Genomic DNA, 24015 nt, shown 5'->3' with positions numbered 1-24015 from the left:
AGGTGGGACTAGTTTAATTTGGGATTGTTGTTGATGTGGACTGGTTGGACTGAAGGGTTTGTTTCCAGGAAGATCATATGACTGTTTGACTCTATAATGAAAAATAGATCTCAAAGTTAGATATTGACTATAGTGGTGGCAAGTTACTTTTAACTGAAATAATAGCTTTCTGCTTTTAGGATTTGACATTCAAAAAAAATTTATTTTAAATTAGTAGCGACCTGAGGGAATTTTCTAATCCTTGGAAAGAATTGTGCAGAATCTCAATAAACACGCACCTTAATTGGTTTGCCGTGCACTAAATGTCATTGTTATTTCTCTTTTTGGTGTTTCATCAATAAGCCATCATTTTTCTTTACTTTGGAAGTTATGACAAGTTTGACCTTAAAAAGTTAGTTGTGTCAGGTGTTAAGTGACTGTGTATTTTTTAAAAAATAAAATGTCATTATTTTAACCATTCAAATCTTGTGTTGACGCAAGACCTAACAATTTAATTTTATGACTGTTAATCACAAATAAGTGGAACAAAATTTCTGTTTAGACAATAAAGGAAATTATTGAGCAAATAACCTGGTGAGCGCTTGACAAATTGAACCAAGACAATATCCTTGAAGTTCATGGTCAAACAGACCTTTGGTACCCAGACCCAATTCTTGGATAAAGTTATCACTCATTTGAATTGCATGTTGCAGTTGATAGGAAAGTGAACTCCATTTCAACCTGTGAATGACTCTAATGTTTCGGAAACAACAATAAACTTTCTGTTTTGTCACTTCACCGTTAATATTTTAAATATTAACTGTGATCTGCAGTTCCTTTTGCTGTGCTCAAACATGTTGTATTAAAAACATTGCTGTGCCAGTGTTCTCCATTCTACTCACTCCATATAATTGCTTCAAAGGCAAGTTTCATAGATTGCTTCTACTTTTGCTGTAAAAAACTTCCAGAAGCTCCCTTTTCAATACTATCTTCAGTTTTTCTCTTGCTCTCATTTTATTTCTTATACCTTTTTATATTTTTCCACTTATAAAAGAACCTTGGAATCTTTTTTTTGTTCGGGGCACAGTGTCAGTGATTTGCTTTTGGCATCAGCGGTTCATGATAATTGCCCCAAAATTGTTTTTTCTGTTTTTTGAGGGGCAACAGCTAATACTTGACTCCTTTCTGGCTCATTAGATTTTGGTTTGAAGCTGGCATTGCGTTTAATTTATGTGCAGTATGTACTTTTGTCATGGTCTTTATACTCTAATTGCAATGAAAGAATTAGGAATTTGCATTCACATAATGCAATAATCACTGGGCATCCTAAAGTACTTTGTGGTGGAAAGTGTTTTTTTAAATGTATTCACAGTTGTGGAGCAGGAAGATCATATTTGAGAAGCAGGATCTTAAACTCAAGTTCCAGTTTACCAGGTAATCACCATTCCAATGCTCCAATCTGCTTCGGAAACTTGGACTTCTATCACAAGCTCCTCAAAGCACTCAAGATGCCTCCTACAACACCTTCGCAAATCCTCTGAACTTGGTGGCAAGAAAGACAGTGAAATGTCAGTGTCCTTTCTCAAGCTAATTTTGGTCAGCATTGACTAATCAACTCAAACCAATGCTGTAGGCAGGCCATATCATTTGTATACTTGATAGCAGTCTCTTGAATCACCTGCTTTGCTTGGAATTCTGTTGTGACAGGAGACTCCAATGAGCAAAGTGGAAATACTTGAAGATGTCCTCAAAACATTGCTGAAGAGGTCAAACATCTCTGCAGACTTTAGTCAATTCTGGCTTGTGACTGATAAAAATGGAGAAGATTGTGTATTGATTTTTCATGAAAATGCCCCTTTTTGGATTAGATTAGCTTCTCTACAGTGTGGAAACAGGCCCTTCAGTCCAACCAGTCTACACCGACCTTCCGAAGAGTAACCCACCCAGACCTATTTCCCTCTGAATGATGCACCGAACACTATGGACAATTTAGCATAGCCAATTCACCTGACCTGCACATCTTTGTGACTGTGGGAGGAAACTGGAGCACCCGGAGGAAACCCACGCAGACAGAGGGAGAGTGTGCAAACACCACACAGATAGTCACCTGAGGCTGGAATCGAACCTGGGACCTGGTACTGTGAGGCAGCAGTGTTAACCACTGAGTGACTTTACCGCCCATCAGTGGGAACACTTCGTGGTAAAGACAAGGTGTGTGTGAGAATACACTAACCTTGAGTATACTCGAATCTGCAAAATCATGCATTGTATTTCTCAACTATCTGAGAACCTAGTAAACTGCAGTTGATGCAAGCCATATTTGATTCATTTGATAAAGAAAAGCCAGGGAATATGACTGCTTATAGCACACAGCAGGATTCCAAAATCAAAATGGTGATCATGATCCAGTTTATGTTGTTGGTTTGAAGTAGTTCAGTGGGATTTGCAGCATCTTGAGTCAGTGAAAGGGATTTTCGTGGAGTACAATATACAAATGTCAAAAGTCCAGCACTCTTCAGCACTTTGAAGTTTGAATAATTGACTAATGCAGGAAAATTATATTCTGATACTCAACAAATATCTGTTTGGCGTAGTGCAAGAGGTATCCAATCTGTTTAACTGGTTCTGATCTTAACTGTAACACTGTCAGATACGTACTTGAAAACACTGTATACAGCAGGTTTTTCGAACAGTCAATATGCAAATCTTCAATCAGTGTTTTTTTTTCCAGTTATGCCCATAACATGAGGTTGTTTAGATAATGAGTATACTTTGCACCGCTATTAATGTATTAAACATTCTTCTTTAGCCTGATAATTTTGATAAGACAGGGAACAATCAAGATTTCAGTGATGCTCATAAATTTTGACAGTCCCAAGATTTATGAAGCTCCTTTTGAAAAGTTTAAAGTTTTCATCATACCCTCAGCTTTTAACAAAAGGTAGCAACTAATATTTATCGCCTTAAATTGGGCGACTCAACTGTCAAAACAACTTTTATTTTTGGACTGTATACTATTGGGTTTGGGTGAAGCGATTGTTTTTAACCAAGGAAGCAGAGAAAAATGATAGAATTTAAAAAGGAGTTACTTAAAGTCATTGTGAGTTGTAGCTGAAATGTTGTCTTATTTGAGTAATGGGGGAGAAATGCAAGACATTTGATTTGATTTATTATTGTGACATGTACTGAGATACAGTGAAAAGTAGTGTATTGCATGCTAACCAGACAAATCTTATTTAAATCCATATAATAGAACAGAATGCAGAATATAATGTTCTGTCTGCAGTAAAGAGAAAGTCAAACTATCATATAGAGGATGTCTGTTCATAACTCTGATAGCAGGGGGAAGAAGCTGTTCTTAAATGTGTTGGTACATGTTTTCAAAGTTTTGTATCTTCCGTCTGATGGAAAAATGTGGAAGAGAGTATAACTGGAGTGGGAGGAGTCTTTGATTATGTTGTCTGCTCTCTTCAGGCAGCAGGAAAAAAGACTGGTTTCCGTGATTGACATCAGTTCCATGTGTGTGTTCTCAGTGCAATTTTGCCGAGAGAAAATGCTTGAAAATGCTATATTATTCTATCACCCCCTGATAACTTGTAAAATCAATCCTGTCTTTATAAATAGGAAACAGAAAATTAACAATTAGTTGCAAGAAAATGCTAAGAACAAGATCTTGATGGGCAAGGAATTGCCTGGAAATTTGTCAGTTGAAGCTTTAATTGTGCACTTTCCTCACACGTAGACGAGTAAACATTATCCAAATTATGTGCCATTATGTGCCGCTTCAGAAGTGTTAGTCACAAAGTTTGGTGTCTTTCTTATCTGTATTTTGAAAGTGAGCATCTTGAAAATTTGCATATTCAAGTGCTTAATATGAGGTCTCAGAGAAAATAATGAATTTTAAATGTTATTATAAAAGTGGTTTTTCATTCCATGGTAGCATATTGGTAATTTGCAGATTTACCAAATATTCTTGACTTTCTTTGTTTGTCAAATTTATACAATTTTGAGGGAGGCCTCTGAGAAAAGTAAGATATCCCCCAGTGCTTTTAAGCCAATTAAGGTATCTTCACTTTGGTACTGTTACCAGCATTAAAGTTTGATGGGATATCCCACCTGTAAAAGCTTCAACATCCACTCTGTCCAACACCATGCTATTATGGTTAATTTCCACACCAGCTGAAGTTACCATCATTCTCAACTCTCCCCTCCCCTGAAGTGTGGTGACCTTCAGGTTAAACCAATGCCAGTCCCTCTCTTTCTCTAACCGATCAGCCATTTGACATGTTGGAGCATGGCAGCTTTAAAAGGGTAAGAACAGCAGAGACATGGGAACACTACTACCTGCAAATTTCCTTCAAACCATCTGTCATCCTGAGTCGAATCTATTTTGCCATTCCTTCTGTGTTGGATCAAAATCTGGAGCTCCTTTTCTATTAACACTGTGAGCATTATACATAAAAACAGCATGTTTGCAGTGGTTCAAGAAGGCAGCTCACATCACTTTCTCTAAACAGCAAACGCTCGCCTCTCCAATGGTGCTCACATGTCATGTTTGAATTAGAAAGTAAATCACCCAGTGGAAGTTTAGTTGTTTAGTGCAATATGATACTTGAATAGGTGGGATACCAAAATCGATACTAAAATAAGAAATTTACAAACCAATTTGGATAATTTTGCTGAGTGGACCAAATTTTGGCTGATGAAGTTTAAATTAGATAGATGTGAGGTTATCCATTTCGGCTGGAGGAATAAAAGACTATGTGTTAGGCAAATGGAGAGAAATTTCAGAGTGGCGCAGTCCAGCAGAATCTCTGTAACCTTTTTATGTAAGTCTTGGAAAACTTGTAAGAAAGTACAGCAGGTAATATGGAAGTGAATGGCATTTTGATCTGTATTGCTAAAGAAATCAAGTATAAAAGTAGGCAAGTGTTGCTGCAACTGTCCAAGGCACTTGTGAAACTGCACCTGGAGTATTGTACACCATTTAGGTCCCCTCACTTGAGCAATGTAGTTAAATTGGCAGAAGTTCAGAGGAGGTTGTCTCGGTTGATTCCAGAGATGAAGGGTTTGTCTTATGAAGATAGAGTGAGCAGTTTAGGCCTATACTTTCTCACGTTTAGAAGAATGAGAGGAGATCTAATTGACGTATGTAAGATGCTGAAGAAAATGACAAAACAGAGAAAGGATGTTTGCTCATGTAGGGCAATCAAGAACATAAGGTCATAGTTTTAGGATAAAGGGTGGCAGGTTTAAAACAGAGATGAGAAGAAATTACACACAGTCATGATTCTGTAGAATTCACTACCCCAGGGTGCAGTGGAAGCTGGGACATGGAGTTAATTTAAGGAGGCAATGGACAGAGTTTTAAATTAGCAGTGAGTTGAGAGTTGTGGAGAGCATGCAGGAAGTAGAGCCGTAATCCTATCAATTAGCGGAGCAAGCTCGAGGGTTTGAATTGCCTACTGCTCCTAGTTCTTAAGTTATGTCCTTATGATCCCATTCTAATGGAATGAAAGTATTGTTTAATGAGAAAAGGAAATTGAGCACTGATGTTTGCATCTTTGAGTTGTTGAACAAGATTGCTGCTGCCCATGGGAATCTTGGGTTAAATTGTGTCAGGTTGAAAGTCATTACGAGGATCACATTCCTTGCCTTTAAATCATGGATATTACTTAATTATGCTGCATTGCAAACATGATTGCTTTGTCATGAATGAAAGATGTCTCTGTGCTCACCCACCTTGAAGAGCAAAGTCACTCTGATCCACCCACCTTGAAATTTACCTTGTGGGTAAACAGTTTTATATCACATGAAATTTGGCTGACAAATAATACATTTCCTATAAATTATTTTCTTTTGAATGTAGCTTGTTTGAAACTTGACTGCAAAAAGAGACACTGAAAACAAAAACTTTTGGCTAGAGCCTTATGAAATCATTGAGAAGATGACTCTGCTACCTGCATGAGACTCTAGCATAGTCAGCATTGCTAAAAGAATTAATGATGACGTCTAGACTTTTTTTGAATTTTGGAGTGTAATTAATGAAATGAAATCAGTAGGTCTTAAGTTAGATTTACTTGTGCAGTTTAAAATAACCTTTAGCTTGATTTTTAAAACAAAAAAGCAAAAGAACTGGGAACATTTTTTGTTGTTGAATCAAATGAATGTTGGGATGCCTTAAATCTTGTTTTTGTATTAAATTACTTGCTTTAATTTGATATTTCTATTTAAATTTAAGTCCATGCTTTGTTTGTTTCAAAGCAGGTCTTGTGTTTGCAAGTATTCAGGCCATATTTGTTGAGCGACTCCAGGGAGCTGCATAAGGGTGCTCAATGTTTCATGCCTTGTTTTGACTCTTGGGTTTATTTTTGTCCGCTGAGAAGATGGGTTCCATTTGACCGCTGAAAATTCCAAGCCTATAGATGAAATTCCTTTTCATCTATGCAGAAGAAATAGGTTGTTTCTGGTTGTTTTCTCTCAAATCAAATCATAGCATACCTAGATGCTTTCTGAATGGCAGAATCCATCATTATTATAAACATAAGATGCATCATGTGATGATCATATTCAGAATGGAGCAGAATAAGTAGATAGATAAAAGCTAGAGTTCCTCAGCCATCAAGAGAAACTGCATAGGTTCAGGTTGTCTTCCCAAGAGCTGAGGGGGATTCTAATTGAGGTCCATAAAATTAGGAGGAGCGCAGATTGGGTCGACAGGAATAAGCTTTTCCCATTATAAGAAGAGATCTGTAACATGGTGTAAAGATTTAAAGTAAGGGCTGGAGGTTTAAAGGGGATTTAAGGAGAAAGATGTTTCACTCAGAAGGTGGTGTGTATCTGCAATTCATTGACTGAAAAGATGGTCGAGGCAGCCACAAGTATAATATTTAAGAAGCATTTCGATGGACACTTGAAATGCCATAACAGACAAAGTGGTGGGAAATGGGATTAGAATAGATGGTGCTTGATGACTGGCATGGAGTTGATGGGCAGAAGGGCTTATAATACTTAATGACAAAAAATTTGTATTCGAGTTGATTTATTAACATGATAATTAGGGCTTAGTTGTAAAATACATCACAGGAGAACAGGAAATGGCCAAGTCCTTGACTTTAAACTTATTCTGTAAATACTTCTCTAACGCATTGTCAAAATAATGTTCAACTGTATTCAAAGACATTTGATTCTCTTGAAGGATCTTGTTAATATTTACAATTCGATGACACACAACTATCACACCATGCATTGCGTTGATAATTAATATGCCACTTAATATAAACTCTCACAGCAGTAGACATCTATATCCTATGGTATGGATTACTTTGGATTTGATCAGTATTCAGACTGGGTGTAGAAAGATAGTAACTTTTGCCATAAAGATATTGATGATGGCAGGTTCTTCCAGGCAGTGTAAATGGTTCGAAAATTATTGAAACTAACAGTGAAGGAAGTGTGTTACAGAGGGAATGGTCCCTGCAAAAGATGGACAAGGGAGTGGAGGGGAATCTGTGTTCTGTTTACTTCCTCCCTCTTGAGTATCCAAAGGCCCAAACACAACTTCCAGGTGAAGCAGCACGTTACCTGCAATTTGTGGAATCGAGTCTACTGCATTCACTGCTAACAAGGTGGTCTCCTTTACATTGGGGAAACAAAGTGCAGACTGGGTGACCTCTTTGCAGAACACCTATGTTCTGTCTGTGAAAAGGACCCTGAGCTTTCAGTTACCTGCCACTTCAACACATCACCTTGCTCCCTGGACAACATCTCTGTCTCCAGTGCTCCAGCAACGCTCAGCACAAGCTGGAAGAGCATAGAACATAGAACAATACAGCGCAGTACAGGCCCTTCGGCCCTCGATGTTGCGCCGATCAAAGCCCACCTAACCTACACTAACCCACTATCCTCCATATACCTATCCAATGCCCGCTTAAATACCCATAAAGAGGGAGAGTCCACTACTGCTACTGGCAGGGCATTCCATGATCTTACGACTCGCTGAGTGAAGAACCTACCCCTAACATCAGTCCTATATCTACCCCCCCTACCCCCCCTTAGCAGTACTAATTTTCCACTTGGGGAACCCTACAGTTCTCTGGACTCCATATCGAGTTGAATAATTTTAGGGCTTGAGTTTTCCCAAGTCATTATCCCAAGCCCCACACGTCAAGTCTTGTTAATACATAATCAGCCACGAACAGTTCCCATGAATACTGCTCACCCTCCTAACAATCCCCTCCTTTGTCTGTCCAACTGTTGTCCTCTGTCTTTGGGCTTTATCCCCACCTATTGTTTACTTCATTTCCTCTGTCACACCAACCCCTTCCCTAACTTCTGCACATAAACTAGCATTTTTCTAGCTACCATCAGTTCTGAGGAAGGGTCACTCAACCTGAAATGTTAACTCTGATTTCTGTCCACAGATGCTCCCAGATCTGCTGAGCTTTTCCAGCAATTTCTGTATTTGTTTCTGATTGACAATGTCCACAATTATTTTGATTTTTACTTTGTAAAGTTGCAGATCCTCATCATAAGGAAAACAAAATGTGACCATCGTACATACCTAAGACATTTTCGTATCAAGCTCATATAGGAAAATGTTTTTCCCCTTTCTGTATATTTTAAAGAAAATCTGGTCACATCTTTTGAACCCTGTAATTGGACAGGTATAAATTGAAGCAAAGCAGAAACGTTCCTGATGGAGCAAGGCATATTTCAATGGGTGCGTTGGAGCACAGATTTATGCCTTAACATTAGGAGATGTCGTACCATCTCTGGAAGACATGCTTTAAGAGTGGAGTACCATAGAATTTTTATAGGACACAAAAGAGGCCATTCAACCTATTGTGCCGAGAATGACTCTCAAAAGAGTTACCCGTCCTGTTCTCCAGCCCTGTTTCTGTAGCCCTCTAAATTAATCACATGCAGACATATATCCTGTTCTCTTTTAAAACCTTGCACGGAATCAGCTTCCACCATTCTCCCAGGCAGCGCATTCAAAATCCAATCAGCCCGTTGAGTAAAAATGTTTCTCCTCATCTCGATCCTCACCCTCTTGCTGATGGTCTTGAAATTGTGACCTCAAATTATGACATACCAGCAGAGTATCCTTCTTCACCCTGCCCAAATTATTCAGAATTTTGAGCACGTCTGAAAGATTACTGCAGTTTTCAGAAATGGCTAACCTGGCAGTCATGCAAAGTACTGTTTACACTTGTGCAAAATGCTTAAATTAGCAACTGAACTTGAGCCAAGAATTGTGTCCAAATGCTCAAGGAATTGATGGATCTGCAGACTAGTTATTGACCCCCCAAAGGGGTCAACCAATATGTGATTGGTTCCCAGTCAGCTGAATGAAATAGCAAGAAGCATTGAGATATTTGTAGGCCTTGGAGCTTCTTTGTTCTCTGCAGTAAAAACAACTTTAAGCTTGAAGACAACTAGTTTTTCTTTCCTGCAACAGTTGTTGTAAGCTGTGACTTTTAATTAATAAACTAGAACCCTTTCTAAGTGTGAGCCAGTCGCCTTGTACATCCAGCCAACCAGTGAACACATGAAAACAGTGAACACATCAACTGAAAGAAAATCAAGAAGCAGCTTTCTGATCAGCACAAGATTTACTTTAGCAAATTGTGTGAACAGAGACCACGGAACTGCTTTCCTACTTCTCCCTCTATCTGTAAAACACCTTTGGACTGTGGGAGGAAACCGGAGCACCCGGAGGAAACCCACGCAGGCACGGGGAGAATGTGCAAACTCCACACATTCAGTCGCCTGAGGCGGGAATTGAACCCGGGTCTCTGGCGCTGTGAGGCAGCAGTGCTAACCACTGTGCCACCGTGCCACCCACAAAATAGCTAGCACATTCCATACAAGGCAGTATCCTGGTGAACCTCCTGTGCACCCACATCCTTTTGGTAATGTGGTGACCAGAACTGTGCGCAATATTACAAATGTGGCTGAACCAAAGTCTTAGACAATTATAACATGACCTGCTAACTTTTGTACTCAATACCCCGTCCGATTCAGGAAAGCATGCCATATGCCTTCTTGGCCACTCTGCTGACCTGTATTGCCACCTTCAGGGAACAATGGACCTGAACACCCAGATCAATTTTTCCCAGGACTTCTCCATTTACTGTATAGTTCTCTCTGGAATTGCATCTTGCAAAATGCATCACCTCATGTTTGTCGGGATTGAACTCTATCTGCCATTTCTCTGCCCAACTCTACAGTCTATCTATATTCTGCTGTATTCTCTGACAGTACCCTTCACTATCTGCTATTCCGTCAATCTTAGTGTCTTTTTAACATTTTGAACACTTGTAACAACTCCAAGAAAAGCAGAGCTTGATTTGCAGCATGATACTCCAGTATGGTATAACAAAATTGCCGCCATTCTTGTGAGGCCTTCCACATTCTCTGTTGCTTCATTCCTTATCTGCTGTGAAACCTCTGAGAACAGTAAGGTGCACATTGTCATAGCACTGTATGCCTGGCAAGTCAGATCAGTGTTGGATATCAAGACACAACTATGTATTAACGCATCATTGAGATAAAAGAGGGAGAGAAACGTTGGACAGTTATGCCAAATACCTGCCCTTGAGTGATACAGAATGGGTATATGTTGTTGTGTATGAGATTCATCTTTATTCTTGGTGGAAGCTAATTTTTTGCAGGGGCATCCAAAAAGAAACAGCAAGGGAGAAGTAAAAACTGAAATTGCTGGAAAAGCTCAACAGGTCTGGCCTAATCTGTGGTGATAAATCAGAGTTTATGTTTCGGGATGAGTGACCCTTCCTCAGGAAGATTCTGAGGAAATGTCACTCGACCTGAAATGTGAACTGTTTTCTCTTCAAGTGCTGTCAGGCCTGTTGAGCTTTTTCAGCAAATTCTGTTTTTGTTTCTGATTTACAACATCCGCAATTCATTTGTTTTTCTATTTAGTTAGTTGAAAAGTGATAACTTGGTGCAGAAAGATTATGTTGGAAAGTTAACATAGTGTGCCTGTTAGTGGTTTTTAACTTTAATGTTTTACCATTTCAGATGCTGTTGACAGAGTACTTAGATGTGAAGAATACTCGAACTGCCTCTGAACCTTCATCACAGCTCAGCTATGCCAGCTCAGGAAGTGATTTTGCAGCATTCTTTGCCAAAAAGAGACCGCAGAGGCCCAAAATCTCTCTCTTTAAGTAAGAATCGTAGGGCCCCATTGTTCCATTTTAGAAGATAAATGATATGCTTTTGTAATACACTTTTAATTTTAAACAACAAGAAACTTTTTTTTTCAGTGAAAATCACGTTTTATGTAACCTTTTGAAAATGAATGTTATTTTTATGTACTAGTGTAAGGCAATCCTGTTGAAGGACTTATGCCCGAAACGTCAATTCTCCTCCTCCTCCTCAGATGCTGCCTGAACTGCTGTGCTTTTCCAGCACCCCACACTCTACTATGGCAATCCAAGTCAGGCTAACCAATGGCTTGGAACTTCTTCCCCATTGACAAAGCTGGAAATAACATCAGTGACAGACACACAGAAACCTGTTACTGACACTCCTCATTAAAGGAACAAATGGGAAGAGAACCATGCAGGGACAAAAATTCATGAACATGAAATACCTAATAATTTTCTGACTGGTACATGTTTCACCTTCTACTCATCAATCAGAATTTAAAACATTGACTGAAAGCGTTCTAGTCCAGCAGTTCAGCTGTTATGGTGCTCATTTTCTAGAATCTCATTTTATTTCTGGGAATAGCTATTTTGAAATCTTACCATTGCAGTTCGCTTTGTCAAGGTGGAGAATGCTTTTTATTCATTATTGGGATGTGAACATTATCAATGAGACCAGTATTTATTGACCAACACCTAAATTTCCTTGAACCATTAAAGTTCATGAGATGTTTGTACATTGACAGTACAGTCAAAGAGGGCAGTATGTGTCTTGAAATGAATAGTAGATCGTTGGTTTGGCGAAGGCACAAGTTTACTTTCGTGCTCTTCAGGATTGGTTCACAAAATTGTCTTGTTTGAGTCTTGCCATTGGCAGTGGTGTTTCAGTGGTAAGGGATCATAAGCATCGTATATTGCTCGAGGGATTACTGCAGCAAGGGAACTATGCTTAAAAATTACTTCAAAAGGCCATTGGGTGATGACTGAAACAGTAGTTATTATTCAGTTGACACTTAAAAAACAATTTTGCTAGTTTCTGAAAGCTTGCTTGAAATCAGGATGTTAGCTTTGTCATTTCTATGTGATTGATCAAACCAAAATTTAATTTTCAAATTCTGAGTACTGACAACAAAATGTTTTGGAGACAACATTTTTTTTAGAACACGTAACTATTTTGGTGTTGACAAAACCGTTATCAGTTGGGGGAAAAAAACACTACAAACTGAAAATGTGAAAAAAAAAGAAAAGCAGACAACACACAACAGCCTTATCAATTTACAAAAGGAACAAAGACAGAATACCGTGACTGCTGCAAATCTGAATCGAAACAGAAAATGCTGGAAATGTTCAGGAGGCCGGAAAGCAGTGTTGGAGAGAGAAAGAGTGAATGTTTTAAATTGACATGGCCTTTCTTCAAAACTCAAAGCTAAAAATGAAACATTCGAAACAAATGCAGAGATGAAGGAAATAGCATGGGAAGGAAAGAACAATACTGACTGGATTGAAGACAGGAGAGATTACAGTACACAGGATTGATATTACTCGGCAAAAAGGTGGTGGTAATAGGATATTAGTGAAACGAAAAGATCAAGCTCAAGAGGAGCAGAAAATTAGAAAATCTGAATCATGATCAATGACAGTCTGAAAGAATAATGCACTGGTTATGATCTGAAATTGGTGAACTTACAGTCCGAAAGACTGTAAAGTAGTGAGGTTGACTGCCCTCTGGCATGAGGGATGGGTACTAAATGCTGATTCTCACATACCATGACTGAATACAAAATTTGTGCTTAGCCAATAATTAATGTAGTGATTGTCAAGCTTAATACAGGGTATGAGGCCAAATGGAACTTTTTCCCTATCCATAAATGCGACCAGGCTTTTTGACTTTCTTCAGCACTTTTACCACTTTGACAAAGCAATTCAAAGTCCACCTGTTTGTTTTGCTATCTTCCCACGGGCCTGTCTTCCCCACTTTTTTACTTCAGATTTGATTTGCGCCTTCCATTTTTGTTTTTGCTTACAAGGTGAAATGGTCTGTCCCCTGACAGCTACGTGTGGCAAAACATTCCCTGCTCCAGCAACTCTTTCACCTGACTTGTGCCTATAATTTCAAGTTAGTGAAATGATATTCTGTGTCTTGGTTCAATTAAAAACCTTGAATATAATTTTAAAAATTGTTTTCTTATCTTTGACTTCTCTGCCCTTATGAAAATCGTGTAAATTTCACATGTCTCTTCTCATATTTTGGAGCTCCTAAAATAAGATAATATACAAGTTGCATTCTATGAGCCTGAATTGCAACATTCCAGTTTCAAAGGCATTTTAATGCTGATGGCTTAGTATTATGTTAGAGAAATGATGCATAAATAATATTGATTATACTTCAATTACATTTGTCCATTTGCAGGTTTGAATCATCTTCACATGCCATCAGCATGAGTGCATACCTCCGTGAGCAAAGACGGGAGCTGTACAGCAAGAGTGGAGAACTACAAGGTAAATTCATTAAATGTTATTTACATTTTTCGAAAAGGAGGAAATTATATTGTTGGTTTTGGTGCAGCCAGGTGAAGAAGGATAAATTTAACTCCACTCTTTTTATTTACACCTTCAGTTGGGTACAACAACGATTTCTTTTTCTCCTTTTTTTGGTATACAGCTATGTCACCCTTGAATTAAAACATCGTGCTAGTCAAAATTTAAGAAGCCAGTTTCAAAGTTTTCTGAGGTAAAACGGACAAGTTTTATCACTAATGCTGAAAAAGTAATAAAACACGAACAGCAAATAGACACCAAAGTGCAAATATCAACTTTCAAGAGCTGAAAAGCTTCTTTTAAAACCATGTTCAAGAACATGGAGTTCGACAAGTCCTTGATGTGCTAGATTTAACCTGAGACAATGGTTGATTAATTTATGACTTGTCTCAGCAGTCATCAGATTTGTAGATATCTTTTGAATTTTCGTTGATGAATGTTTCTGAAATTTTATTTCCACTGGCATTGTCTTCTGAGAAAAATAGAGTGCCTTCCAATTCTTTTATTACCTATCCATTTTCCTTCTCTCTTCTGACCTAAAAGCAGTTACCTGAAATAAAATTGACTTGTGTACTGTCACATCTCACTTGATCGTTTTTTAAAAACTGGATCATCTCCAGAGGACTTTCTTCCCAATCTGTGAAATGACCAGAAAGGGGTGAATTAAGAAATGAGTACAGATCTGAGTTTCAGTGCCTTTTTTGTCACGATTATAATTTTTACATCAACTGGTGGTTGTTTATTCATGATCTAAATGAGCGTTTTTCTCTTTTTAAAAACATTTTACTCCATGAAAGATCTCTGATATTTAAATTACAATCTAAGTCATGAATTGGTAGTCCATTTGTGTCATAGTCATAAGTTTTCTCAGAGGTTAGTAATGGTTGCTATATTTAAAATGATCTTGTGCTTACAGGAATCACTGACACATGTCATGAAATACAACCTAGGATTTATCCTGAAGAAAATATAGAATCAGCTGTTTGTTTTTATAGTTCCAAAAAACTAAAACAAAGTTTACACAAGTATTTAGTTTGTCCTTGACGCATCAAGTCTCGGACTGATTGCTGTGACTGTCTTTCAGTGTCTTGAAATCTGGATTTTCGTTTGACTGAGTCATCAAAAGTAATAATCTCTGGATTACTCCTGGTGCCATGTGCTAGTGAGAGTAGGCAGAGGAAAGTAGCGCAGATGAATGCTGGCTGAGGAGCTGGTGTAGGGGGCAAGGGTTCAGTTTTTTCGATCACTGGGATGTCTTCTGGGGAAGGCATAACCTGTAAGAGAGGGACGAGTTACATCTGAACTTAAGGAGAAGCATTATCCTGGCAGGGAGATTTGTTAGAGCTGTTTGGGAAGTTGAGAAAATGTTGAGGCTTTTTCAGAAGTTAAAACAGCAAGTTAAACAGACAAGACAGAAAACGAGGGAAGACTGAAGAATTAAACTGTATTTATTTCAATGCAAGAGACCTGACAGATAAGACCGATGAAGTGAAGGCATGGCTGGGAACATGGGACTGGGATATTGTAGCTATGACAGAAACATGGCTGATGGAGGGACTGGACTGGCAACTTAATATACCGGGGTGTGGATGCTATACGAAGAACAGAGGGGAGGCAAGAGAGGAGGGGGAGTGATGTTTTTGATGAGGGAAAACATCACAGCAGTACTTTGAGAGGATATTCATGGAGGATTGTCCAGTGAAATTATTTGGGTGGAACTGAGAAATAAGAAGAGGATGATCACTTTGTTGGGATTGTATTGTTGGCCTCTACTAGTTAGTGGAAAATGGAGGAGCAAATGTGGAGGGAGATTGCAGATAACTTTAAGAGTAATTGTGTTGTAATAAAAGGGGATTTTATCTTCCCAACTGTAGACTGGGACTGCCAGTTAAGGGCATGGATTGTGGGGGGGGAATTTTAAATGTGTTCAAGAAAACTTTCTCAATCAATTTGTCGATGGTCCTATGACAGAAGGAGTAAAATTTGACTTTCTCTTGGGAAATAAACAAGGGTAAATGACCCGAGGTATTAGTCAGGGAAAACATTGGGACCAGTGGCCATAATTCTATTTGAAGGAGTTGTGCAAAAGAATAGGCCTGGTCTACAAGTTAAAGTTCTAAATTAGGGCAAGACCAATTTTGATGGTATTAGACAAGACCTTTCAAAAGTTGATTGAGGAGGCTGTTCATAGGATGTCTGGCAAATGGGAAGGTTTCAAAAGTGAGAGCATGAGAATTTGGGGACCGCATGTTCCTGTCAGTGTGAAGTGCAAAGCTGACTGGAGGAGGGAACACTGGACGACTAGAGACATTGAGGCTCTGGTCAAGAACAAGAAGGATGCATGTGTCAGCTATAGATGGCTGGGATAGAGAGGAGTGTGTATATGGAATGAGGTGCCAGAGGAAGTGGTATATGCAGGTATAGTTACAACCATTTTAAGAGACTTCTTTCAGCTAGCCAATTTCTTATCCAAACCACTAAATCACCCTCCATCCCATGCCTCCATATTTTGTGCAATAGCCTACCATGGGGAACTTTATCAAACATCTTATGGAAATCCATATAACCACATCAACTGCTTTATCTAATCCCCACCTGTTTCGTTGCCTTCTCAATGAACTTAGTAAAGGTTATGAGGGACAACCTACCCTTCACAAAACCATGTTGACCAGCCCTATTCAACTTATTCCTTTCGAGATATTATAAATCCTATTTCCAACACTTTATCCATAACTGAAGTAAGGCTGACTGGTCTATAATTACCATGGTTGACTGTACACCCATTCTTGAACAAGGGAACAACATTTGCTCTCCTCCAGTCTTCCAGCACTATTGCTGTGGACAATGACGGCATAAAGATCTAAGCCTTTGTCTGCAATGTCTTCCCAGAGAATCCTAGGATAAATCCCATCCGGCTTAGGGGACTTGTCTATTTCACGCTTTACAAAATTGCTGACACCTCCTCCTTGTGAACCTCAATCCCATCTAGTCTCGTAGCTTAAATCTCCGTATTCTCCTTGACAACATTGCTTTTTTTCTCCTGTTAATACTGATGAAAAATATTCATTTAGTGCTTCCCCTGTCTTGTCTGACTCCACGCATAACATTCCACGACTATCCTTCATTTGGACCTAATCTTACTCTCCTCTTTCCTTTTATTCCTGATATACCTATAGAAAGCCTTAGTGCTTTCCTTGATCCTATCCACCAATGACTTCTTATGTTACCTCCTGGCTCTTCTTCGCTCTCTCTTTAGGCCTTGCCTGGCTAACTTTTAACTCTCAAGTGCCCGAACTGAGCCATTACATCTCTTCCTAACATAAGCCACCGCCTTCCAATTGACAAGAGCTTCAACTTCATTCGTAAACCCTAGCTCCCTTGATCATAACTTTCTCCCTGCCTGACAGGTTCATTCTTATCAAGGACACAAGTAGCTGTTTCTTGAATAAGCTCCACATTTCAATTGTGCTGATCACCTCCAGTTTCCTTCCCCATCCTCTGCATTCTAAATCTTGCCAAATCACATCATCATTGCCTTTCCCCCAGTAATAACTCTTGCCCTGCAGTATCTATGTATCTCTTTCCATCGCTAAAGTAAACATAACCGAATAGTAGTCACTATCATGAAAGTGCTCGCCTACCTCCAAATGTAACACCTGGCCGGGTTCATTCCCCAGTACCAAATCCTTTGTGGCTCCCCATTTGTTGGCCTGTCTACATACAGTGTAGGAAAACCCTGCTGCACTCATTGGACAAAAACTGAGCCATCTGAAATACTCAAACTATAGTATTCCTGGTCAATATTTGGAAAGTTTAAGTTCCCTATAACAACTATCGTGTCACTCTCATTCCTCTCCAGAATCATTTTTGCTGTCCTTTCCTCTACATCTCTGGAACTATTCAGAGACCTGTAGAAAATCTCCAACATAGTGACTTCTCCTTTCCTGTTTCTAACCTCAGCCCATATTCCGTCAGTAGACAAGTCCTCAAACGTCCTTTCTGTCAGCGTAATATTCTCCTTGATTAACAATGCCACAGCAATGCCTCCCCCTGCCCCCAACTTTTACCACCTTCTCCATTCTTACTGAAACATCTAAATCTTGGAACCTGCAACAACCATTCTTGTCCCTGTTCTACGCATGTTTCCAAAATGGCCACAGCATTAAAATCGGAGGTGCCAACCCATGCTGCAAGTTCACCCACCTTATTCCGGATGCTACTAGTGCTGAAGTAGACACACTTCAAACCAACTTCTTGCTTGCTGGTGCCCTCTTGCAACCTTGAAACTGTATTTCTTATCTAACTACTCTCAATCACCTGTGTATGAGAACAACAATTTAGGTTCCCATCCCCCTGCTGCATTAGTTTAAACCTCCCTGAACACCTTTCGCAAATCCGCCCCCGCCCCCCCCAACCAGGATATTAGTCTTCCTTCGATTCAGATAAAGACCATCCTGTTGGTAGAGGTACCCCAGAAAGACCCCCAATTATCCAGGAATCCAAAACCCTGTCTCCCGCACCAACTGTGTAGCCACCTGTTCAACTGCTCCCTCTCCCTATTCCTCGCCCTGCTAGCATGTGGCACAAGCAACTAACCAGAGATAACAACTATGTTTGCTCTACCTCTAAGCCTCCACCCTAGATCTCTGAATTTCTGCCTTAAATCCCCACCTCTCTTCCTCCCTATTTTGTTGGTGCTTATGTGGACCATGACTTGGGGCTGCTCTCCCTCCCCCTTGAGAATCCTGAAAACACAATCAGAGACATCATGAACACTGGCTCTTAGGAGGCAACACATGAACCGTGAGTCTCTCTTGTTCCCACAGAATCTCTCTTATTTGTCACCCTAGCTATTGACATGAAAAAGTCCACACATCAGTCTGCAATGACCTATCTTGTATCCTGAGACCAAGATCCCTATTTGTACAGTGCCTGAACAAGAGAAACATCCTTCCTGCATCCAGTCGATTTTGCTCTGACAGAACTTTTAAGTTTCAATGAGATCCCCTCTTCTGAACTCCAGTGAATACTGGCTCAATCAACTGAGGCCTTTTCATATCCTCCTTGCTGCTCACAATCGCATTTAGTTTGGAGATGAGCAAATTTAGAAATATTACATTTGGTAACCTCATCCAAATTATTAATATTTATTCTGAATATCAATGGGACTGGATGGATTTCCATGTTTTGAATAGATTACTGCATGTAAGTGGTTCTTTTTGCTTTTAGGATTAAAATTTGTTTTAGATATTTCCTACGTAGATAGTTTCAAATCAACCTGTTCATTGATGTCATTTCACTCCTCCTAATCAAGTGGGCTTGAACTTCAGCCCTCTGGTAAGGACAACTACTGTCCCACAAGAGCCCTAACTTTGCTTTTACATGATGGATGGCAGGCAGTTAATTCTTTTGAGCAGTAAGGATTGTGGTCATTGTTATTTTATATAAAAAAAAATGCAAGTATCATGAATTCAATGTTTGGTGGCAATGCTTTGAAGTATTTTTGTGACGGTTAGTAACTCTAAATCTGGTCTGAAACTTAAATTTACTGTTGACATTTCACACACTTGTGCTTGACTTTATGATGTCTGATCTTCAACAAGGACAAGCAAATCATTAAGGAGCAATTTTACTTGACTGCATTCTCTCCAGAGTTTTGAAGAATAAGAGGTAATTTAACCTAAAAATTACAAAATACTGAAAAGGATAGACCGGGTAGGTGCAGATAAAATGTTTTCTGTGGTCAGGGAGCCTTGGACCAAAGGCCACATTTGGAAAAAGAAGGAGGTTGCCATTTTGGTCCAAGATGAGTTTTCTTTAAATTCAGAGGGTTGTGATCCTTCAGAATTCTGTACCACAGAAGGCTTGTGGAAGGCGTGTCTCAATTGTTGTCAAAATAAATTAAGAAACATATTTTCTCATGCTGTGACCTTCTATTTTGCTGTTGTTTCCTTGTATTTACTTCTAAACATAATAGAATGCCAGATTCATTTTGGCAGTCTTCTGCTGTTGGAATAAAGTATTGGATAATTTTCTGTGCATGTGACGAGAAGTAGAAAAATTGGGACTTTTAAAATCTCGCTCGACGCAATATTACAACAAAACTGGCAATGCACTTCAATTGACTGAGTGGCCTTTCATCACCAGAATAAGGAGGTGGTGTCTGTTCAAGAATGTGCTTACACTGTCTGATAATAGTAAATGCTTTGCCAAATACTTGTCTGTGCTGATGGCATTTATATTTTCTTTACATATCACTAGTCTGATGCCATTGCGGTGTGCTTATCTGAATTGTCTTTAGAGCTGTCACTAAGCTTCGAAAACAACCCCGAAGACTCCTTTTTATTCTAGCTAAAGATGAGTGAAGTACCATACAGGTAGTGAACTCAGTACATAAGTATTGCGCAGATAGATAACATTCTCTGGCAAAATTAATGATGTTGTACATTGTAGCATTGTTGAACTGCTTAACTCGTCCTGAAGTGACCTGATGGTATATTTTCTTGATTACATGTGCATGCATGTCATTAATGTAATTTTAAGATCCAACCCTGTGTTTGTGCAATGCATGGGAAAATGAACCATGACTTCATGCCATAACGTTATATGAACTCAATTATCTTTCTGCATGGAGTTTATTATCTTGACTGAATTATTATAAATTGGCATTAAGTGCAGGCTGGAATGGGTCTTCTGCCCGTTTACTACTCGAAGGGCATGAATGCAGATTTAATATTAATATAACTAATAGATGAAAAAAATTATTATGGTGCAGTTATTTGCTTTAATTTTTTTTAAAGTTGAGAATATCTAATTGTATTGTGTGAGCATTTCTCCTTTGTGTATCAGCCATAATAGTTTTCAAACTAGAGTAATGTTTAGTCGCTTAGCTTAAATGTCACACTGAATTTTGTTTCACAGTTCAGACCTTTTCCTTTATAGTTAGCCATAGTAGCAAGGGGCAGTGATTTTTACAATATACTTCATCCTGGTATGGTGGTCAACCCCCTCTTCTTTTCGTGTTTCTCTTCAAGTACGCAATCATAGCGTCTCTGCAGTGCGGAAAGAGACCATTCAGCCCATCGAGTCTGCAGTGAGCTTCTGAAGAGCTTCCCACTCAGACTCACTTCCCTACCCTATCCCTATAACGTTGCATTTATCATGGCTCATCTATTGAGCCTCCACATTCCTGAACACTATCGACAATTTTAGCATGGCTAATCCCCCTAACCTGCATATCTTTGGATTGTGGGAAGAAACCAGAGCAACTGGCGGAAATCCATGCAAACTCCACACAGTCACCAAACACTGGAATCAAACCAGGTCCCTGGCATTGTAAGGCACCAATACTAACCTTTTGAGCCACCATTCATTGTTACCAACAAGGGAATATTTGCACTGAGCTATAAGTGACAGCAATCTTGTAAACAATGTTCCGGGCAAGATTTCTGATGTATGTTATCTACAATACCTTTTTGGCTGAATTTGACCAAAGACTCAGCTAAGTGTCAACTTTGGGAGGGTTTTTCTGTCTCTGACTTCCAGCAAGTTATCTCATGCTGTTCGCTTTCGAACATATGCACCATGCTCTATCATACTGAGTCATTTTGAATGAATGGACAGAGAAAATACTCACCATTTTCAGGATTTCTGCTGTTGCAGTCTATTTCAAGTCTAGCTGTGCATCAGGTAAAATTTTGCCAGCCAGGATAAACTCTTTGCTGTACGTTTGGGGGGAGGGGGGGATTCTCTTCTGAGGATACACATTGAGGTGGCAAGGTGGTTGAGTGGTTAGCACTGCTGTCTGACAACGTTTAGGGACCTAGGTTCAATTCCACCCACGAGTGACTGTCTGTGTGGAGTTTGCATACTCTGTGTTTGTGTGGGTTTCCTCCGGGTTCTGTGGTTTCCTCCCACAGGCCAGTTTAGGTGGATTAGCCATGCTAAATTGCTCATAATGTTATGATGGCTAGGTGGATTAGCAAAGGAAATGCAAGGTTCCAGGGATAGAGTAGGTGGGTGGGATTCTCTTTTGGAGGGTCAGTGTGGACTTATTTGGTCAAATGGCCTGCATCCCCACTCTCAGGATTCTGTGATTCTTTATGTTGCATGGGTGAGCCTTCATTGCAAATTGAAGCTCACGTTCATATTGTCAAGCCCATGACTGTTCTTCATTTTTCTCATTTTTGGCTTGGAACTGAGAGCTGAAGTTGAGAAATAAACTTTGAATTTTGAGCAGCAGTTTGTTTGTGAACAAAAAATTGCACAAATGACCTGATGTTTGTTTATGGGAATTAGCCTGGATCAAAAATTGCAAGTTAATTATTGACCAAAGAAGCATACAGACACTTTGGCATCAAGATGTTCTCAACTCAAAGCTGGAGACTGGATGGATGTTGAATGAATAAATCAAGGGTGATTTGGACTGGTCAGTCAACTGCAGAGAATTTGGATAAAAGCAAAATCTTCAAATAATTTGGTTTGACTGGGTTTTTTTGGGCATAAGGCTGCTTCAAAACATTTGAAAACATTAACTTCTGTTGAACCTCAAAAAAAAACTGTAGAAAAAAATAAACCGAAAAGGCAGCATTTGCTTCTGGGATAAGTGGGATGTTTGTCTTTGGAAGAACAAAAATCTAGTCAATGAATGATTACTCCACCCAGCTCCCATCTTTGGAACTGGGTGCCAATTGCATCCTGTCTGATTTGTTGCACGTGATGCTGCAAGATCATATTCTTGTTGATCGAAGTTCTCATCCTCCATCTTTGAAAGCTACTGCCTTTTTCCCATCTCTTCAGCGTTCATTGCATCCTGTCTTTGCCTGTCCAGATGTGCAGAACACAACATGACAGGATTATACAACACACTAGACTGTTTTGTAAGGTTTCTCCGAATTGATCTTGACATTGGAAACCCATCTCTGCTCCATGATGGCTCAGATGAAAAAGTGAGCAGAATTTTATCTATGCTTTGCTTCACTCAATGGGTTGTACAATTTAGTTGCAGTACCATGGTTGTAGAAAGCACCCCTTGTCTGCCAATAACCATTCTTTTAAAGCATTTGGGACTCAAAATGATGGCAGAACATGAGAGTTCCCAAGGGTACAGGCATCTTAGCAATTTGCAGTGTATCTGGCTCAGACTTCAAGGATGTGATAGCAGTGATGACAGCACTTTGAAATAGAAACTTTTCTGTTGAAGATGTCATACTCTACATTGATGTGGCATACTTCACTCAATGTGTGTATCGTCAACAGAGCCCTGTACCTTGGGGAAACCAGCTATATCCAGGCTCCAGTTTTGACTTTGTCACGTGGACATGATATGAAGTTGTCTGATCTGTTGCAAATTGCATTAATAACATCCTTGATACATTTTTTTAGTTGAGAGTTATGTTATACAACACAGGTTCCCAACAAATCCTTGGAAGCAGTTAGTTGTGTACATATTTTGCATAGCTGTCACCCTGGCAGCCTCCAGGATAAGATGGCTCTCTACTCCTTTGGGTCACGAATCCTACTCCATGGAAAAAACGTAGCTTTATAACCGTGTCCCTTGACACCCACAGTCTTCAGCAGGAATTTGCCTCACTCATCTGCGAGATATGACAAGGGTTGATTAACTCTGGGCTGCCTGTACCTCTGTTCAGCCTGAAGGGGCCTTCAGCTTCATGTGGAGACATTTGCAGTTTGGGCTTGCTGACACGATCTGTTTGTCCTCAATTTCTGCATCTTTAATGATGCTGTGGCTGGATTCTATGAACCTATGTGGGGCATATCCGAAGCAAAACAGGTTCTTGGTGATATCAGTAGTCAGTATTTGCATTGCGCACACTTTTCATTAATATGCTTTATTCATGAAATATTTTAATGATCTGTACAATTGGTGGTACCATTCGTAGGCGCACCTTACATTTCTTTACACACAAAGATCGGAATTAATCATTCATATGTACAGGTATGTATATTTACCATCCATATATTTAGCTGAGGCTTCAGCGGAGCCCACTTACTGAGTGGGCCCCCTGTTCTTCTTTGGCAGGCAGACGTTACACGGTGGTCTTTCCCCACCGCACCTTGGCGGCAGTTGCCCCAAGCTTCAGCGCGTCCCTCAACACGTCGTCCTGGACCCTGGAATGTGCCAGTCCGCAACACTCTGTCGGGGTTAGCTCCTTAAGCTGGAAGATCAACAGGTTTCGGACAGACCAAAGAGCGTCTTTGATCGAGTTGACGATCCTCCAGGCACAGTTGATGTTCGTCTTGGTGTGCGTCCCGGGGAACAGACTGTAGAGCACGGAGTCCTGGGTCACGGAGTTGCTTGGGA

The 24015-nt window shown here is 39.6% G+C and overlaps 1 protein-coding gene across 1 annotated transcript in view; it reads left to right on the top strand.

Moving 5' to 3' along the window:
- Window positions 1–24015, top strand: part of exoc4 (exocyst complex component 4) — a 567281-nt gene that overhangs the window by 111170 nt on the left and 432096 nt on the right. Inside the window, exons 7-8 of the mRNA XM_072562911.1 lie at window positions 11026–11171; window positions 13564–13652. Of these exons, the coding sequence (XP_072419012.1) occupies window positions 11026–11171; window positions 13564–13652 (235 nt within the window). The remainder of the gene's footprint in view (window positions 1–11025; window positions 11172–13563; window positions 13653–24015) is intronic.

Source organism: Chiloscyllium punctatum, chromosome 44 (genome assembly GCF_047496795.1).
Source record: "Chiloscyllium punctatum isolate Juve2018m chromosome 44, sChiPun1.3, whole genome shotgun sequence".
NCBI classification, from domain to species: domain Eukaryota; kingdom Metazoa; phylum Chordata; class Chondrichthyes; order Orectolobiformes; family Hemiscylliidae; genus Chiloscyllium; species Chiloscyllium punctatum.
This window is presented reverse-complemented; position numbering and strand designations above follow the sequence as displayed.